General features: G+C 32.1%; 1 protein-coding gene across 1 annotated transcript in view; it reads left to right on the top strand.

Annotated features, from left to right (window-relative positions):
- LOC124362129 (Fanconi anemia group M protein) overlaps window positions 1-17,790 on the top strand; it is a 47,044-nt gene that overhangs the window by 6,209 nt on the left and 23,045 nt on the right. The window contains exons 3-12 of the mRNA XM_046816347.1: window positions 3,050-3,160; window positions 4,347-4,466; window positions 5,957-6,132; window positions 8,459-8,626; window positions 10,313-10,485; window positions 12,492-12,581; window positions 13,726-13,872; window positions 14,259-14,336; window positions 15,419-15,581; window positions 16,888-16,994. Of these exons, the coding sequence (XP_046672303.1) occupies window positions 3,050-3,160; window positions 4,347-4,466; window positions 5,957-6,132; window positions 8,459-8,626; window positions 10,313-10,485; window positions 12,492-12,581; window positions 13,726-13,872; window positions 14,259-14,336; window positions 15,419-15,581; window positions 16,888-16,994 (1,333 nt within the window). The remainder of the gene's footprint in view (window positions 1-3,049; window positions 3,161-4,346; window positions 4,467-5,956; window positions 6,133-8,458; window positions 8,627-10,312; window positions 10,486-12,491; window positions 12,582-13,725; window positions 13,873-14,258; window positions 14,337-15,418; window positions 15,582-16,887; window positions 16,995-17,790) is intronic.

Here is a 17,790-nt window from a genome sequence, read left to right as displayed (position 1 = left end):
TAGTATAGTCCCATTACTGCAGGTCACATACTGAAAGAGAACATTTGGGTTCTCACCTCAGGATTGGGAAAATGTATGAATTCTATATTAAAAAATATAATACAGACAAAATCGATCCAGTCAGAAAATGTATGTACTGGAGGATATTTGTCAGTGGTTTTAATTTGGGTTTTCCACTCGCCAAAAAGTGACACTTGTGATCCCTGCGAAAAATACCAAGAGGCAGACCAACACTGGTCGATGATCTCTTAAACATGAGTATGGTCAGAGACCAGTATCTCCGATGACACTGTCTGCTGGATTCTTATGGTCTTTAGTGGAACATTTTAGATGTTTTTAGAGTGGACTAAATATCTCATATAACCACTCAAAAAGTCATTGTGTGTCTGAGGGCCCAAAATATGGTCTTTTCTCTCAATCATTTATTTTTGTGAAAATTGTCATTTAAGGCTAAGGTGTCTGAAATGAAGTTTTGTTAGCCCTGGATCCCATCAGAGGACTAAAGTGACAAGTCACTTAAAAATGTTTCTCCAATTTAAAAGACTAGGCACTAGACGTTTTTGCAGTCATCTTTTTAATCACATTTTTGCTATCAAAAATCAGATTTAAGTGGGGCAAATTGTATATCGGATTAATTGAGATATTTCATAGTTTAATTTTATGTATCATTTATTAAAAATAATGTGTAATAAGTATGCAGTGATATTATAAAGATGTAATACAAAACATTGGTTTTCTATTTCTCCTTTCGCATTTCTACAGGATGCAAAATATGAGATTTAGTTTTCTACTTTTGATATGGAAAATGTTATTCGGGAAAGGGGTTGGCTACATCAGTACGTTCAGAATTTCTTCCTCAACAAGAGCATCTTCTTCAAACATGTGTTTATTACTCTCTTGTTTGAAGAAAGACGTCCATTGCAAACACATTTAGCAGGATTTCTGTAATTTTGTGCCTAGTTTTGACTAGTCGCTAGTATTTTTTTTTTTTTTTGTAATACTATTATATAGCTATGATTGTATTAAGTGACATCAAACTGTTCATCGTGAAATCTACCATAAAGTGGTATATAACAGTGAAAGTTTCAAAATATAATAACTATAGGTAAACCGCTTAAAAAAAAACCTTGGTTGATTTGAGTTCACGCAGGGTGGGGTAAATACCCCTCCGCCGCCCCTCCAAGTATCCCCACCACTGCTCGTCACTCACTCTATTTGATCAGTTGACTAATCCGGCTCAGTCAGTATCGTTCACTGCTGCGACCCGTTCAGTTGAACTGGTCAGTACAGGGTTACTGAACCTTCCCGCTAGAGCGTGTTATACCGGTCATTGTGATGACTGAACAAAATGAACGACTGGATGTAATGACCGAGTGAACGAAAGGATTTGCTAGTAAAAAAGTATTCGAACAGAGGAAGAAACAGCATATCGTACAGTGAATGGATAGATGTATAACAATAAATGTATTATTTCAGGAATCTATTAAATGCAAATATATCTATTAAAACTTATTTAAAAAATGTAAATGTAAGTTACCAGATACATTGCTAAATATTTTAAATGTTAATACTTATAATCAATGGACTTGGTAGATTGATATTCTTTTGATTTATCATAATTAAGGTTATTCCCTACAAATGGGGAGACTCCCTAGTCCCCCTGTTGAGTTATACTATTAAGGTTTTATTCTTAATCTGTTAGCAGTGAACGAAAGTAACGACTGAACAATTTTGAGGACCTAGTGTAACCTAATGCATAAGCTCTATATTTTTGTATATTTCCATATGATGTTAAGCTATTATTCATAGATAAGAGTTTATAAATGAACGTAATAATAATATTATAATTTTAACAATCATTAAAAATAACATATCTAGTTTGAAAAAATATCAAACTTATTCAGTTGGTAGGAAATAGTGAACTAAACGTTCTATGTGAACGGGTCTTTTGAAACACTCTGATCTGGATCACTTGTTCATTTGACTGACCCGTTCGAATTGAACTACACATCTCTAATGGCCACTGCTACTGCACGGCTAACCTCAAAACAAAATGCAAGCTTCTTGGATACATCTATGGCTACATTACTCTGTTCAATTAATATTTTACGCTTAGGCTGCGACATTTGTATATGCCTACACAAAAAATATATAGCTATAGAATAGGTAAAGTAGCTGCAGTGTAAACAAAACTGTGAGAGCGAGACACAATCCACACAGCTGATAAACAGATACAAGAAGGTGCTGGTCCCACTCCCCACCCCAACTCCCGGCCGGAGAGGGCCCCTCTTCCGCGGTACTGTTCAAAAATTTGCTTTTGCGCAGGTTTCTTTAATAGCGGTTGACCTATATATTGAAAATTTATGAAAATGTTTGAATGTGAATGTGTTTTTTTAAACACACACAATATGTCTATTTTTCTTAAAAAAAATATTATGTTATTAACTCTACATTATAGGGTTATCTCTATATTAGTATAATGAAAAGAGAGGTTAATGTACACTAATGATGGTTGAATACAAAAACAAGTGTATGGCAATAAAAACATTTTTAATGGGGTTTTATTTGACTTTTCATTATACTAAGAATTATTTATGTTTTGAATAAAGTCCTTTTGGGGTACATTTTGTATATTTAGAAAAATAACAAAACAAATTGTTTATATTTATTTCAAGGCTTTTGTTTGGTATTTGTTTTCTTTTTCTTCAATCCTAACATTGAAATGCAAAAATAGACCCAACTGCATATAAATATTCCTTGCAATGTACCAAAAAATAAAATATATAATAGTATATATCGTACTTCAATAATATACATTCTACATAGGTTTGAATGATGATGTGCACAACTAGAAAAATAGTGTATATGATATTACAGGAATTTCAACAGCCAGATCCAGGGTTAATGAAGGGGCTCTCCATCTTTTTACAAACATTCTTTACAATTTTCTAGACATTGAAATAATGTAAGTTAAGCAAGATCCTCTACAATTTATGTATGGTATTTGTGAATATGGAGTACAATTTATAATTTAATAAAAATATTCCAGGTATTACAATGAAGTGGAATTACCTCGAAGAGCAGCAGAGAATATCGAAAACAAAGAAGTTACAGATCACATTCAACCTCAGCCTCACTGCTCAAAAAATAATGATGCTAGGTTAGTAATGTGCCAGTAAGACATAAATAGAATAGTAATTACATTGTTCTAGAGCAAATTATGAGATTTTTAAAAATTTTACATTAAAATCAAACAGAATATAAGTCTTATTATATGCTTAAAAAGTTCAGCTAGTAGACATGTTAAATAATGCATTAGTCAAAGTAATTCTTATAAAATACATCTTGAAAGTTATTTACAAATGAGACCGTTTTAAAATAAATTAATATGCATTTAGTAATATCACAAGTTAGAATTAATTATACCTTACAAGTCCAGTAGTTCATTGATTTACAAGTTCCTTTGGTGTCAAAGTGCATTCAAACTATCAGTACAAACCAAAATAGATTTAATGCGCTATGGTATATTGGAGTGTGTTGGTTTGGAAATGCTGTTAATTCATTTTCACAGTGTAGTTGCTTTTCTATCATTACAGTAACTTTTGGTAAAAACGGATATTTTGAAGCTTATTTCACTGTCACTTGTTTGTAATCAAATACATCTTTCTAAGGATGAAGTTTCAAATTTACAGACTTTAATGAAGTTAACAGTAACAAGTGTTTCAAATTTACAGACTTTAATGAAGTTAACAGTAACAAGTGTTATCTCATTATAAGAGTAACGTATATATAATATAATACCGACTGTTTTGTGGGAAAAATACTCAGGTTAGGTGGTTATTTGTATCGGTACGCTTTCATGACAGATAAATGACCAGAGGTTATAGTTATCACTGCCATAATATTTATCTATATCATAGCATAACATTTTCCAGCTACTAAAATTTAATTTGTGGAACCTATGGTCAGTTTCAAATATTGACTGATAATACTACAAAAAGGCAGTAGACTGCCCTTTGACCTTTTAACCTTAAAATCTGTACAGTTTTTCCTTGGATCAAGAGAAACCTATGTACAAATTTTCAAGTCTATACCTTTCTATCAAGAACCATTGCAGAGACAGACAGACAGCCTTTTGGCCTTTAGACCTCAAAATCAATAATGTCCTAATAAATATCATATGCATAGCTTAATAGATTAGTACTGTAAATTATGGCAACAATTACCCAGTACTTTATTGATAATTTTCAGTTTCAGCAAATTCAATAAATGTTCATGAATTTGAAATGTTTATCGGTTAAAGTTAATTAAAAGTATGTAAATTTAAAAGCTGTATTATATTCCAGATTTTACAATGAAGTTGAATCACCCCATAGAGTTGCTGAAGAGTTCCAAGAAAACGGAATTTCAGATTGTGAAAAACTAAAAACTGATCAGCCACATTGCTCTAAAACAGATGGCATTAGGTTTGTAACTTTGTACCACTAAGCCTTCTAAGCTATTCTAGTACATTTTTGTGCTTTGTTTGTCTAATACAAATTTAAATTCAAAACCAATTGCTGAAATGGTGTGTATGTGTTTTACTTAAAACATTTGTAGTAGACATAATACATTTTTATGTATTTCATTATTTTGAAAAGACATTTGAATGCCAAAGTGTCAATAGCGCATTTTTATGATGATTTTTTATGTGTAGGTACTCTCCCACTATTGTCTTCATTACACACCACTAATTTCTTACTGAAATGTTAAAAAACTGATTTGATCGTTTAAAATATCAGCATTGTAGTATCTACATGAGTTAAATTTGTTTTATGATTTTTTTGAAGGAAACTAAAACATAAGTTATAAATTATTTAAAATTTAAAAAATACCAATCATTTTATCATATGTTATACAGATTGTTTTATATGTAATTATTCTTTCTTAATTTCTAAAATGACAATGTATATATTACCAATGTTCTTTACTCTTGAAAAAATGTCGGTGGGTGAACCTGGTGGCTTCTATTTCCTCATCAAATCCATAACAGCTAACGCAGCACACAGATGAGTGTTCACAGCAAATACAAATCCTGCACTTGCGATATTTTTATTTTTAGATCAACACTATTCTTTTTCTTAACACAAGTAGCACAGAGACTGCAAATAACATGATCAGTTGGAGCAACCCCTTGATGATTTCTAGTGTCCAACAAACTCATCATTGATTTATTCAATTTCTAGTGATCCATGATCCAACATATTGGATGTTATGCTTTTTTCTGAATGTTTCTATGGAACAATTTGTACTGTTCATATTTATTATTCGTATAAATTTGTTTTCCTCGTGGAAATCCCAATTGCTTCATAAAGTTTATTCACTTCATAGTTGGTTTCTTAATTATTAGAGTAATAAAACCATTATCTTCTCTAATAACATTACCTCCAGTATCAAGAAAATTTTAAAATGATCTTATAGACCAACGATTACGGATTCTGGCAGTTGAATAACTTTTTTTGTACCTGTCAACGGTATTGATGTCTCCGTTACTTGCATTGTAAAACAAAATTATCTTTGTTATTTTTAAAAAGAAAATCTTTTGTTTAGATCTATAGAATTGGAATCTATCGACACAATCAAAAAGCAGGTGGAGTAACCGAGTTTTCTACATATAACATAGCTATGGTGTAAAGGGGTGAATCAATGTTCCAGAGGCTGCACTAAGACGAAGGTAAACTGGAGCTAAATTGAACATTCACATTGAATCAACCCTTTTCACCACAACTATGTTAATGTATTCAAATTATGTTAAGTATTGTGACATTGATACTGTACCATTTAATATTTCAATTGTAATGTTATAAATTAATGAATAAAAATTAATTTCTTTTCTTAGTGTATTAAAGGTATTAAAGGACAATTTGTAAAAGTCTATTAAACTAAATATAATTGGTATGTAATTTATATTTTTCAGCCAGAACACACCAGTTAAAGATGTGTTTTACAAGGGGTGTAGTCAAGGAGCAGATGGGTTTCATCTCGCCGCAGGGGAAACTTATGTTTATCCCACAAATTACCCAATCCGGAAATATCAAAAAAGTATTATTCATTCTGCTCTGTTTCACAACACACTAGTGAGCCTGCCAACTGGTAAGTTGATTTAGTATTAGTAACTTCATTGATGAAATAAGGATGAGATGCGTAACAGAGTAGAGTCTTACATTTAAAATAATATATATTTTTCGGTTATAGGGGTAAAGAATGATTGAAAATGAATGAATGAGTTTATTTCCATCAGTTTACAATATATACAGGAACAGATTATACAGATAATAATTATTATCAATCTAAATGAACAAATAAAGTAACTAAACAGGTTTCCTATAATAAATTGTTATTTTATCTGCCTGAGGAAAGGTTGCTCTAAGGAAATGGGTCTACATAGGCAATGTGGCCTGTGCGTAGACCCGAGTTGTTCAAGTAAAAACAATAATTGCAACAATGAGTTTGAACTATTATTGTATGGTTTAATTGAAAGCCACAACCCCAACTATATGCAGCCAATGCCGATGTACGTCTTGAGTCAATCTTACCTCTCGTCTACCTAGAACATCACTCAGCTGATGAAATGCAAATATATTTACGGAGGTAATATTTGTTTAATTCTGAGGTTTTGTTGAAAACATCGTTCATTGGAGGCAACTTTCCATCTGTGGGGCAGATCTAGTCCTTGGGATCAATGTGATGTGGGGAGAGATGAAATACATGAAAGTATTAAACCCCTCCATATGAAAGTTTCAGTCGTTGACGAAGGTATGGATACTAGACTTCCTGTTGCAGGCAAGACATTCCTCTCATCATTGGCTACACAACTGTTATAATGAACTTTTTGTTTTTGTATGCTTCTAAATAATACAATTAAATTATATTATTTAGAAATTCTAATATTTAACCACATTCTTTGTTTACAGTTTGGATAATTGGAAGGAATAATAACATTTTAGACATTTGCCATTGTCAAAAGTTACAAAATTAGAACAGTGTATTTCAAGGATTGAAATGAACCCTCTTTTCCTCAGGTGTCAAAAAAACACTAATACATAAAGTTATACATTTACAGAAACTTAAAAGTAAAAAATGTGGGGATGAACTTACCACACACTTAAACTAGATTTAAGAACATAATGTTTTTTACATAAAAAAAACCAATTACTGTCTGGTACAACAGCATAAAGTCCAAACTGGTGAGAACAAACTCAAGCTATTTCACTGCACAGAACCAAGAGCACCACACAACACATGTCACACTTACCAGGAAAGGTGGAAGACTGACATAAAGAAGGTCGGGCTCGTTTTGGGGCGGGGGTCAGGGACTTGTTGCTGGGCGGTCTGTAGGGGTGGCGGATGGCGGTGCTCGTGGCGTGCTTGTGGTCAGGCTGTGTGTTTGAGAGAATGAATGTAGCAATAACAAGAAACTATTTAAAAAGTAAATTGTTAATTTAAGTTTTAATTTATCTTTGTTTGAAAATTTTCTACATATTCAGCTGATAAATTTGATTTTTAATTATTACATAGTAGTATATATTTTGGTTAAATTTAAATTTAAAATGGAATTTGTTATAGTTTTAAGGTCATTAAATGTAAATATGTATATATATATCTGTATATTATGTGAGGTTGAGTGGTAGAGAGGGCTAAATAGCCCTAACTCCGCCTCTTGAATAAAGGCATATATTTCATATTTATTTCAAAACCTTATGTATTAAGGGTTTCTCACACCTGAGGAAGAGGGTAGATTTGAATTCTTAAAACGTAGTGTTCATATTTTGTAACATTAATGATGAGAAATGTCCGAAGTCCTGTTATTCTTTCATTTAACCAAATGTTTTTTCAAGAAAAACAAAGATTCCATACCAAAGAATTGATTTTTAAAAAATAAAATACGGGAAATATTAGCCTATACATCATGTTTGATAAACTTAATTATCTACATAACATATTAATACTTACAAAAAAATAGTATTTATAGTATGCATAATTGTTTAAATGAAAACAATGATTCTGTGTAGATTGAATGAACAAGTTTGGAATGAATTACTGTTATGTATTCAACGATTGGAATAACAGGTTAGAGTCATGCATGAAACTGTAGAAGCCAACCGTCTCTGTTTTTCATCTAGAACTTTGGACAGACATCAACATCATGTATGCACACTACTATGTAACCTCCACTGTTAAAAATGTGTATTAGTGATAGAAACCGCACTACATAGATAGATTATACATTGCTTCCTCACCAATTCTCCTCGAGTTTCCATTATTCTCGTTACGGCAGCAATTAAAGCTTAAGTTGTTTGAATTACCCTTTTACTACTTGTTTCCATAAATTGTGTTTTGGCTACGAAAAGGACTATTTTACTAGTAAACAAGCAGTACATTCATTGTGACTGAGTTTTGTCATCATGTTTGTTTCCAGGTCTAGGAAAAACATTCATAGCCGCTGTCGTTATGTACAATTACTACAGGTGGTTTCCTCAAGGGAAAATTGTTTTTATGGCTCCAACAAGGCCTTTAGTGGCACAACAAATTAGGGCTTGTCATGACATCATGGCTATACCCATCAAGGATACCATTGAAATGACAGGTAAAGATGATTCACTACTGTAACATATATCTTGATCAGTGTACTAATAATTAATATAATTAAGCCTAATTTCCGACATGTGTTCACATGGATAACAGAAATATCACCATAACATTCAAGCTTTCTTCTAATCAAAGGCTTTTTTGTTATCTACAATCCCAGCATCCATTCTTTAACAAAAAATTGGGTGGAAAATATGAAACTAAACATAAAAAAAGTTTCACTTGCATTATACCAAAATGATGATGAAGGTAATTTTATATGTAATTCAGTTATGTTCTGTACTTTATATAACACATCATAGGTGATACAAAATGTGTCAAATATATAATCCACAGTTTTAAATGTACCTTTCATAGTATTTTTGTGAAATTTTTTGTATTTTTACTTAACTTAGTGCATGAAAACTTTTACATGCATTTTATTTTAAAACATTTAATATAAAATAAAAATCCGTCTTACATACTGACTGGACAAAAACATTTTGATGATTTTTTTCAAACTGAGTCAACTAGTACTGAAATTTTTAGCAGATCCATTACAAAAATCACTGTGGTTCTTTGGAAGACGCTTAATCCTTACAACTTGTGTCTCGGACGGTATCCAACATTGTAATGATGTCACTTTTACTTCACTCTAGGTTGGTCTGCGATGTTTCCAGTTGCTACGATTGCACAGTAGTTTTTTCTTAAACATTATTAAACATGTGTTAGGTTCATTTCCAATCTAACAATGCATAATGAAAATGAGAAAAATCAAGTCTTCAACAGACCCACTGTTTTCCAATTCATCGTCTCTAACTACCACCACTATTTGCTGCCTAGGCCTACGTTATCATCAATGTCACTGTCTGTTATGTTTTATAGTGTTGGAAGAATCTTATCACTATCACTATATATATTTTGTAAATACTAGAATCATTGTTATTCTCAAACTCAGCAATAACTTTGAGATCGGATAGAAAAGACATATTCGGTAACGACCTACTAAGTTACTGACATGAATGTGTCTGAACATAGTTTAGGAAACTGGCTACAATAACAAACTCCAGCAGATAACAATCATTCTCCAGCTGTTACTGTTAGTTCCTGAGAATGCTGTACCATCACAGCACCAATCAGAAACTTAGCAGACTGGCTGAGAATGAAGTAAAAACGACATCACTACAATGTTGGATGCCATCTGACATATAAGTTAAACGGCAAAATCGGGATTCGGATGACGTCAAATACAAAGCATGTTAGAGTAAATATCATTTCCTTACAGTTTGATTCAATTAATATAAAATATAATAACCTATTATAAAAAATAATAATGTATACATTTTTATAATCATTAGTTTGTTAAAAATAGGTTTTTTGAAACTGTGCTGAAATAAGTACGAGCTGAAAGGGAAAACAGGTAAAAAAAGGAGATTGGAAATGGTTAAAAAATGGCTGGAATCAAAAAGGTTAACACAAGTTTATGGACTTTTCATACCTAGCAAAAATATTTGAAAATCATGTAAATTATTTGTTAAATTAATGTTAAAATATTGAAACCAAAATAAGAAAAAATTAATGCATTCAATATAGTTACATGCCAAAACCATTTTAAAATCTTTGAAGAACGTATTTAAGAAACGGTCATATATGAAAAATAGACTGTGAAAAGGAGCAAGATGAATTTTTATTATCTTTTGCATAGGTTCAATGAATCCAGGAGATAGATTAAAGCAGTGGAAGAGTAAAAGAGTATTTTTCTTGACACCCCAAGTGATGGCCAATGATTTACGCAGTGGGGTTTGCCCCGCCACACTGTTCAAGTGTGTTGTCATTGATGAAGCCCATAGAGCCACAAAGGAATATTCATATTGCCATGTAAGCATCTATACATTATTTAAGTTATTAATTAAAAAATAAAAGTGTAAAAGAAAGTGATTCTACAAATTGTTTCCTTTATTTATCGACCAGATCTCTTAAACCTGATATTGTATGTATTAAATGCTTGTAATAAAACATAATAACTGTAACTGTTTTTGACATCCATACCAGTTTGGGTTGAGCTGCAGTCGCAAAAACATGGTCTATTGATTCTCCTGCCAAATGAAATTGAGGATTGTTATTAGTTTCCTGCAAACAGAAGGGAATAGTCCATTAGAGAATGTGCAGTGTTAACGGAGAAAACTTGAGTGATAGTGTGGTGCGTGAATAGCGTCAAAAGTTTAAAGATGGCTGAATGTGAAATTCAAGGATCACTTCGATAAATGTAAAATTTGAAGCCATTCGGCGATATTTGTAGGTGTCAGTTAACATCTTTGGCTTTCTAAACCACTTACGTACAATCTCACTCATGATGTTTCCTCCAAAAACACGATACATTCTCCACTGGATTTCTGGTGCATCATTCTTTTCTGCTTGCAGGAAACGAATAAAACTCCTCAATTAACAATTGGCAGTGGAATCAATAGAGGTGGCCATGTTTATGTGAGTACTCCTCAGCCCAAACTTGCAACTTGAACTTGGCAGTGACAAATATTGTAGCAGGAAATATGCACTATCAAACCTGCCATATATCTGGCCATCATGGTGTGAGATCATTGGTTGGAAAAAAAAACAATCCTTGTAAGTTTAAAGTTTAAAAAAACCTTCATTTTGATAGTAAAGCTCATAAAAAATTAATTTTTCCTTAACCCTTCAACGCGTTTTGCCGTACTAGGTACGTCATGACACTTTTACTTGAGATCGCGTTTTGCCGTACTGAGTACGTCATGGAGTAGTCGGTTTATTTTTGTAGCTGTAACAGACGACTATCGAATGTTTTCAATGAAAAATGTATACCAATCGAAAGGAGAAGATTCAAACTTTCGATTAATTGAGTCGATATCTCGAAAAATCGATCTTTAGAAAAAATATCTGAGAAATCAGCTGCATTCAAGACGACGTCATTGCCGTGCAGCCGATCATTTGTCAGCTTACGTTTGTTGTTGTTTACAGTCATTGTTAGTGTGATGGTTATGTTCAACTGACATATTTTTGTGTGTTTTACGTTCCTTTGTTTAGTTATTATTATTAGTTTTACAAGCTAACTATATTGTTTTGAACAAGGAAATCCCGTTTTGACAGGAACAATTTGTTGTGTTTTATAAACATGAGTTGGGGATGGTTTGTAGGTTAGCTAGCTTTTAGGGAAATTAACCTAAAGTAGGTTAATTTTGTTTAATTTGGCTAATTTTAAACACTAACAACATAGAAGTATAATAAAATAATTATAAACTTGGTTAATTTGCTTATATTATTTATAAAATACAAAATCTCTAAAAAAACGCCAGAAAAATCAACGCAGGAGGGAGCATGACCATGAAAAAAAAATAACGCCTTGAAGGGTTAATTAGGTCTTTGGGCCATAAAGCTATATACCAAATTTCAACTTATTACAATAAGCTGGTCTCAAATTAAAAATTGTAAAGTAAATAAAACATTATGGCGGCTGTTTGGGTAATTATTGAGTATTTGATAGTTTAAATATGTTATTCTGATTTGCCTTTGGTTCAGGAATAATATAAGAAAATGTTGGTAGAGAAATCTGGAACATCCCTGTATGCAATATATGAATAAACTATGTTTGAATATAATGAAATGGATACAGGTTTCATGGGAGTTATAAGTAGTTTTCACATCTCATTCTGTGTTATATATTTTGTATAGTATGTGTACCAGTAAGGAGAAGATACTGTTCATTGTAAGTGCTCTTGTTTTATAGGCCACACTTCTTTATTTATTTAAAATCAGACAGCCGAATAATGTTTCTTTTTGATTTTAAAGAAAACATCATCAGCTCACAAGTATAAACATGCAGTATTTTAACATTGTTCTAATATTTTCAGGTAATAAAAGAACTTGAGAAAGCCGGTGCTATGTTTAGAATATTGGCTTTGTCTGCTACCCCTGGATCAAATATTAAAGCTGTTGTCGAAGTGAGTAAATATAAATAATTATCAATATAGGAAACACAGATCTCAAAATATTGTATTTAAGTTTTTATCGTATACAATACAGTCATATTTACATTATCTTCACCCTTCCCTAATGCCCAGCTAAATAAACAAAAACTAAGCTGTTCCTCGTCATTCCAATAAGAAGACCAATACCTCCAGTATTACAGTAACTCTATAATTACTAAATTATCATTAAGAGACATATTTTTGCTGGATCACATTCAATGGATGGCATGGTGTGGTCAGGATGTGGTGAATGTAGAACTGATAAGTATAATATTGAAGTATACAATAAGAAGCACCAAATTCATATTAGTTTACCGGACCAGGATAGGCCATCTTGCCAATCATTCATTGGAATCGCAAACCTTGTTATACAAGGTGTCTAAAAAATCTTGAGATGGTTTATTATTTGTTAGCTCAAACACACAACCAATCCGGAAATGGCAGCCGTTCAAAGATGGCTTGTATTTACAATTATTAAGTAAACGTAACCAAGTTCATTGTAGTTTTAATTGATTTATTCACAGCCAAAACTAAAGCAATTGATAATTGCTGAATCCTATGACTACGATATAATCTAGGGATGAAATGGCAATGATTCAAGCATTAGTAGTTTATTATTGTTTACTTAATTGAAAATTAAAACCATCTATGAACAGTTATCATTTCTGGCTCGGTTGTCCCTTTAAAGTCGGGCGTGCGGCATTGTACTCTATTAATAAAGTTGTACACCTTTAATTTGATGAGCATATCAACGTATACTTACATTTAAGATTTTCTTCTAACTCATTGTTGGCCGTACCCCTGAGGAAGTAGTGGGTCACTGAGTATGTGTTAAATTACATTTTAATGTCCAGTAAGTCTTTACCAAGTTTTGTAGCTCTTATCTTATTAATAGTTTTAAAATATTTAAATATTTAACCCAGGATTTTTTGATTCCTAGTATGGCTGCCACATATTTTCTGAACCTTTTATGACACAAAAACACGTATTAAATTTGCTATCCAAAAGGTTCAGAAATGTATGTTTCATGTTTTCAATGATTGTAAATTTTATACTCTTCATTAGGTTTGTTATCCTGAATGCAGATTTCATACTTGATGAGTAACTGTTACAACAGGTAGTCCAGAACCTGCGGATATCGACCCTAGAGCTGAGAGGAGAAGACTCGCCTGATGTCACACCATATACACATGCCAAACAAATTGAGCCTGTATCACTGAGTCTCTCAAAAAATATTCTTGACTTTCGGGAACAATTTCTTCTTGTAAGTTTCCCACATTTTTGTTTGAAAATTTTTTACGTTATCTGTCCTCAACATTATTTTCTACAGTTTAAACAGATTTAATAATTTATTTTATATATCAAGTTGTGCTTTTAAATCAGATAAAGTTAACTGTTCTTTTCCATAGAGCACTTTCCAAAGACTTAAGTATATATAATTTTAATAATCCCCTTAAAATGGAGGGTTGACGCTGGGATTTATTTTGAAATTTGCTTTAAGCATTAATTTGTTTCAAAAAGTTAACAAATTTTTGACTTGTTAAGTTTGGTAAAGGTAGAATTCTTTAGATTGTGTATTCTTTTTGCACCTAAAACAGTTGAACTCTTTCTGAAATTATTCTGTTAACTTAGTTATTGATTTATTTGCAGATATTTGAACGATATGCAAGAAGTCTGAGAGAGGCGAGGTTGGTTACGTGTAACGTCCAAAATATAACAAAGTTTCAGGTAAGTCTGTCTATAAATTCCAATCCTATTTAGTAATTTAGAATATTAGTTCTTCAGAACATTTGAAATTCTTGTTATGATTGGAAGATTTTTACAAAGATTTTTTTATATTGAGTGGCAGTTAGTACATGTAAAGTTTAATTATTGACATATGAGATAAAAGTATAAATTTTCAATAAATATACCATATCACACTGTACAAGTTCATTATTTGTGTGTACCATTCTTACACTACACACAATACAGCCACAGTGGGGAAGGGCCGATTAACCACATTGGTACAGATTGACTCCTGGAATCTGGAGTTATGTTCGTCTGAAGAGATTTAAAAAATGTCTGTGACCAAGACATTCAAAATTGTACCAGTGTTAGATTTCAGATACCACACGAAATGGAAACTGAAATAAAGCTAAATCAATGTTCGCGTTGAATCGGCCCTGCGTTGTGTGTAGGAAACTCTGTTGTTCCACCGTGTTTTGGGATTGTGTCTGTCAGAACATAGTGAACTCAATTGTGCAGCTGATGAGACAATGAGAATATCTCTCCATCTAGATTACACTGAATAACTGCTGGATAATCAAGCAGAGCTCCTTTGTGACCTGGGTGTTTCTATTGCCAAAACGATTGTCGAAAGTCGAAAAGTTTGTTTTAAACATCTACTTTTAATGGTGTGGACTCCAGATTCCAGGAGTTAATCTGTACCAGCGTCGGATCCTTAGACTAGTTGCTGATTTTTTTCAATTCCACCAAGAAACTGGCATGTATGTTGCCAGTGAAGCTGGTATATTTCAAGTGATACAGTGAGATTGGGAAGTCATATTTATTGAAAAAGTCATTCCGAATACTACTTTGAAAATAGGGCATATTATTGGAAGAAACTTCATCCACTTGGTTATAGTAGAAATGGCTAAACACTGTGTAGGAACATGTTGTAATATTTAATGATGGAAGAAGTAAAATACAATAATTTTTAATGAGTTATTATTAAAAATATATTTTTAGATGTTTTATACTTAAAAATTAAATTTCTCGATTTGATGTTGATGAAACTGAGCATATACAGTCACTCATGTCGTCTACAGCTCCTCAAAGCCAGTGAGAGAATTCGTTCAAAACCTCCCAATGGAATGGCAAAAGCAAGAGTCGGAATTCTGATGGCTGATTTTACAGTATGTATGACATTAGCTCATGGACTTGAGTTGTTACAAACGTACGGTCTTCGTGCATTTCATCAATATTTTACAGGTATTTAATAATGTTTAAATAATCTTGAGTTATTATGACTTTGATAAATTAGCAGAATCTTTGTATTGCTAGTATTTGTTTTTTTTTATTAGACTATAAGGATTGTTCGATAAAGACTAAGACTGGCTCTGGAAACCGTATTGATTACTTAAATGGTTATGCCCTATGTATTTCCATGAAATTTTGGACTATTTGTTTACCACAAGAAATTGTTTATTTTGGTGATGTGTGGTGCCAGGAAAGTTGAATATAAATATAGTTCACTCACTATTTAGCAGCCAATAAAGGCTGTTGCAATTTTTTGTGTACTTTTCAAAATTGAAGATTCTAGTGGACAACAATCCATATATCCTGCCACCTAAATTCATTAGAATAACATTAATTAAAATAACATATTCAAACATATTTTCTTCTTCAAAAGTTAATGCCAAACAGTGAGTGAAATGGCCAATTTATTTTTTAGCTGGTTGGGCTGCCAAGATGTATATTTTATTGAAAAAACTTGTAATGCTGAAAACACAAATTCAGTATTTTTTTCATGGCAACTAAAATGTTGAGATAAATAGTATTTTGTACGAATTTTTCTGTGATATTTTGTTTGTCATAACTAAAATCATAACAATTTACATAATCAGTTCTTAGATGTACACAGTTTGTGTTGTGGCTATCATTAAGTTTTCCCATTCACAGTTCAGGGTTTTGTGCTGAGTGGTTTCTGAAAATCATAATCGGGTACAACAAAACCAGAGACTGGCTTCAACACTGATATTCCTCATAGATGTCTGTACAAAATTTGAAAATTATTGACTCTGGGAATGAGGCTTGAGTCATGTTAGTAGTGATACAAAAAGGCATTCAATACTGTCGCAGAGTTGCATTATAATATAAATCAGTAATTGAATTTGCAGGTGACAGATTCATACAGAGATGATATTGTAAAACTTGTACCACGGTATAAGTGCCTTAATTTTATTGGTGATTGTGTGTAAAAATAGTTGGAGAATCAACCTTTCAAATAAATATAGTAAAATCAATGTTATTTTCATTATGTTTGTTTTTATTTCAAAATGTATATTACTTTCTGTTTCTGGACAACCATTATATTTTTATGCTAAAAGTTTGATCCTTTAGGTCAAAGTCAGTCGTTGTTGACGAGTTTATATTTATACGCAATTCAAACATATTTTATATTATTTATTAGCTTTGTATTGTATTGAGTTTGGGGAGAGAAAGTACAGTGTGGCTGCAGAGGAAAAATGATTAAATACCTCTTTTGAAGTATGTTTTCAAGTTTTTCTTTCAAAAGGCTGTGAAGATGAAGAAAATCGTAAAGCTGCTTTCACCAGGCTTAGTCAAGATGTAGAATTTCACCAGCTGATGGAAAATCTTCACAAAGCAGTATCTTCCCCAATGGTAATGGAATTTTATAAAACTGTAGCAAATTGTATATTGTTGTGTGTAGTGTTAAATGTTGAAAATATTCTGATGGCAATCGATCAAGTAAGTGTCACAGCAAATAATATGTGCAAAAATTTACAATACCTTTAATAAACTTAAACTGTATGTTTTATTAGGTTATTATATATTCTAGGCCATACCACTGTCGGGGGAACATTGATCAATTTCTCTCAACTTTTTGTAGCATAATTTGTAAATGTAAAAGTATATTATTTTAAATAAACAACATAGAAGTATGCCACACCATGTTTCCCATAACAGGCTTTTCAGGGTATATTTGGGGATAAAAACTGTTTTACCTATTCCAAGAGTTATGCAAAGTAGCAATTGTTATGTGGACTTCCATCTTACTATGCGTGTCCTCTGTGCCATCCTCCATCACAGTTAGACGTCTACTCACATCTTATTTATTAGCTTACCCAACAAATGTGAGGTTTAATTTCAAGTCCTGATGGAGAAAATATTTTGTGAATAAACTAATGCCATTCATACAAATTACACACACACACACACACTCTCTCTGTATATATGTACATATATAAGTACTGAGATTCTCGGGATGAAGTGTCGTGGTGGAGTGAGTCCTTTTTATTCATCAATAAGAATAGAGATAAATTTGCGTTTATGTCAATCCCTTATGTGCTGGAATGATAGGAAAAAATTAGAAGACTAGGCAGAAAGTACAACATCAGAACCGTGTTTGAAATACACAACACTCTTAGATAACCTCTCATAAATACAAAACGGAAAA

Source organism: Homalodisca vitripennis, chromosome 5, assembly GCF_021130785.1.
Source record: "Homalodisca vitripennis isolate AUS2020 chromosome 5, UT_GWSS_2.1, whole genome shotgun sequence".
Classification (NCBI taxonomy): Eukaryota; Metazoa; Arthropoda; class Insecta; order Hemiptera; family Cicadellidae; genus Homalodisca; species Homalodisca vitripennis.
Note: the sequence above shows the minus strand (reverse complement) of the source record. Positions and strands in the feature narration are given on the sequence as shown.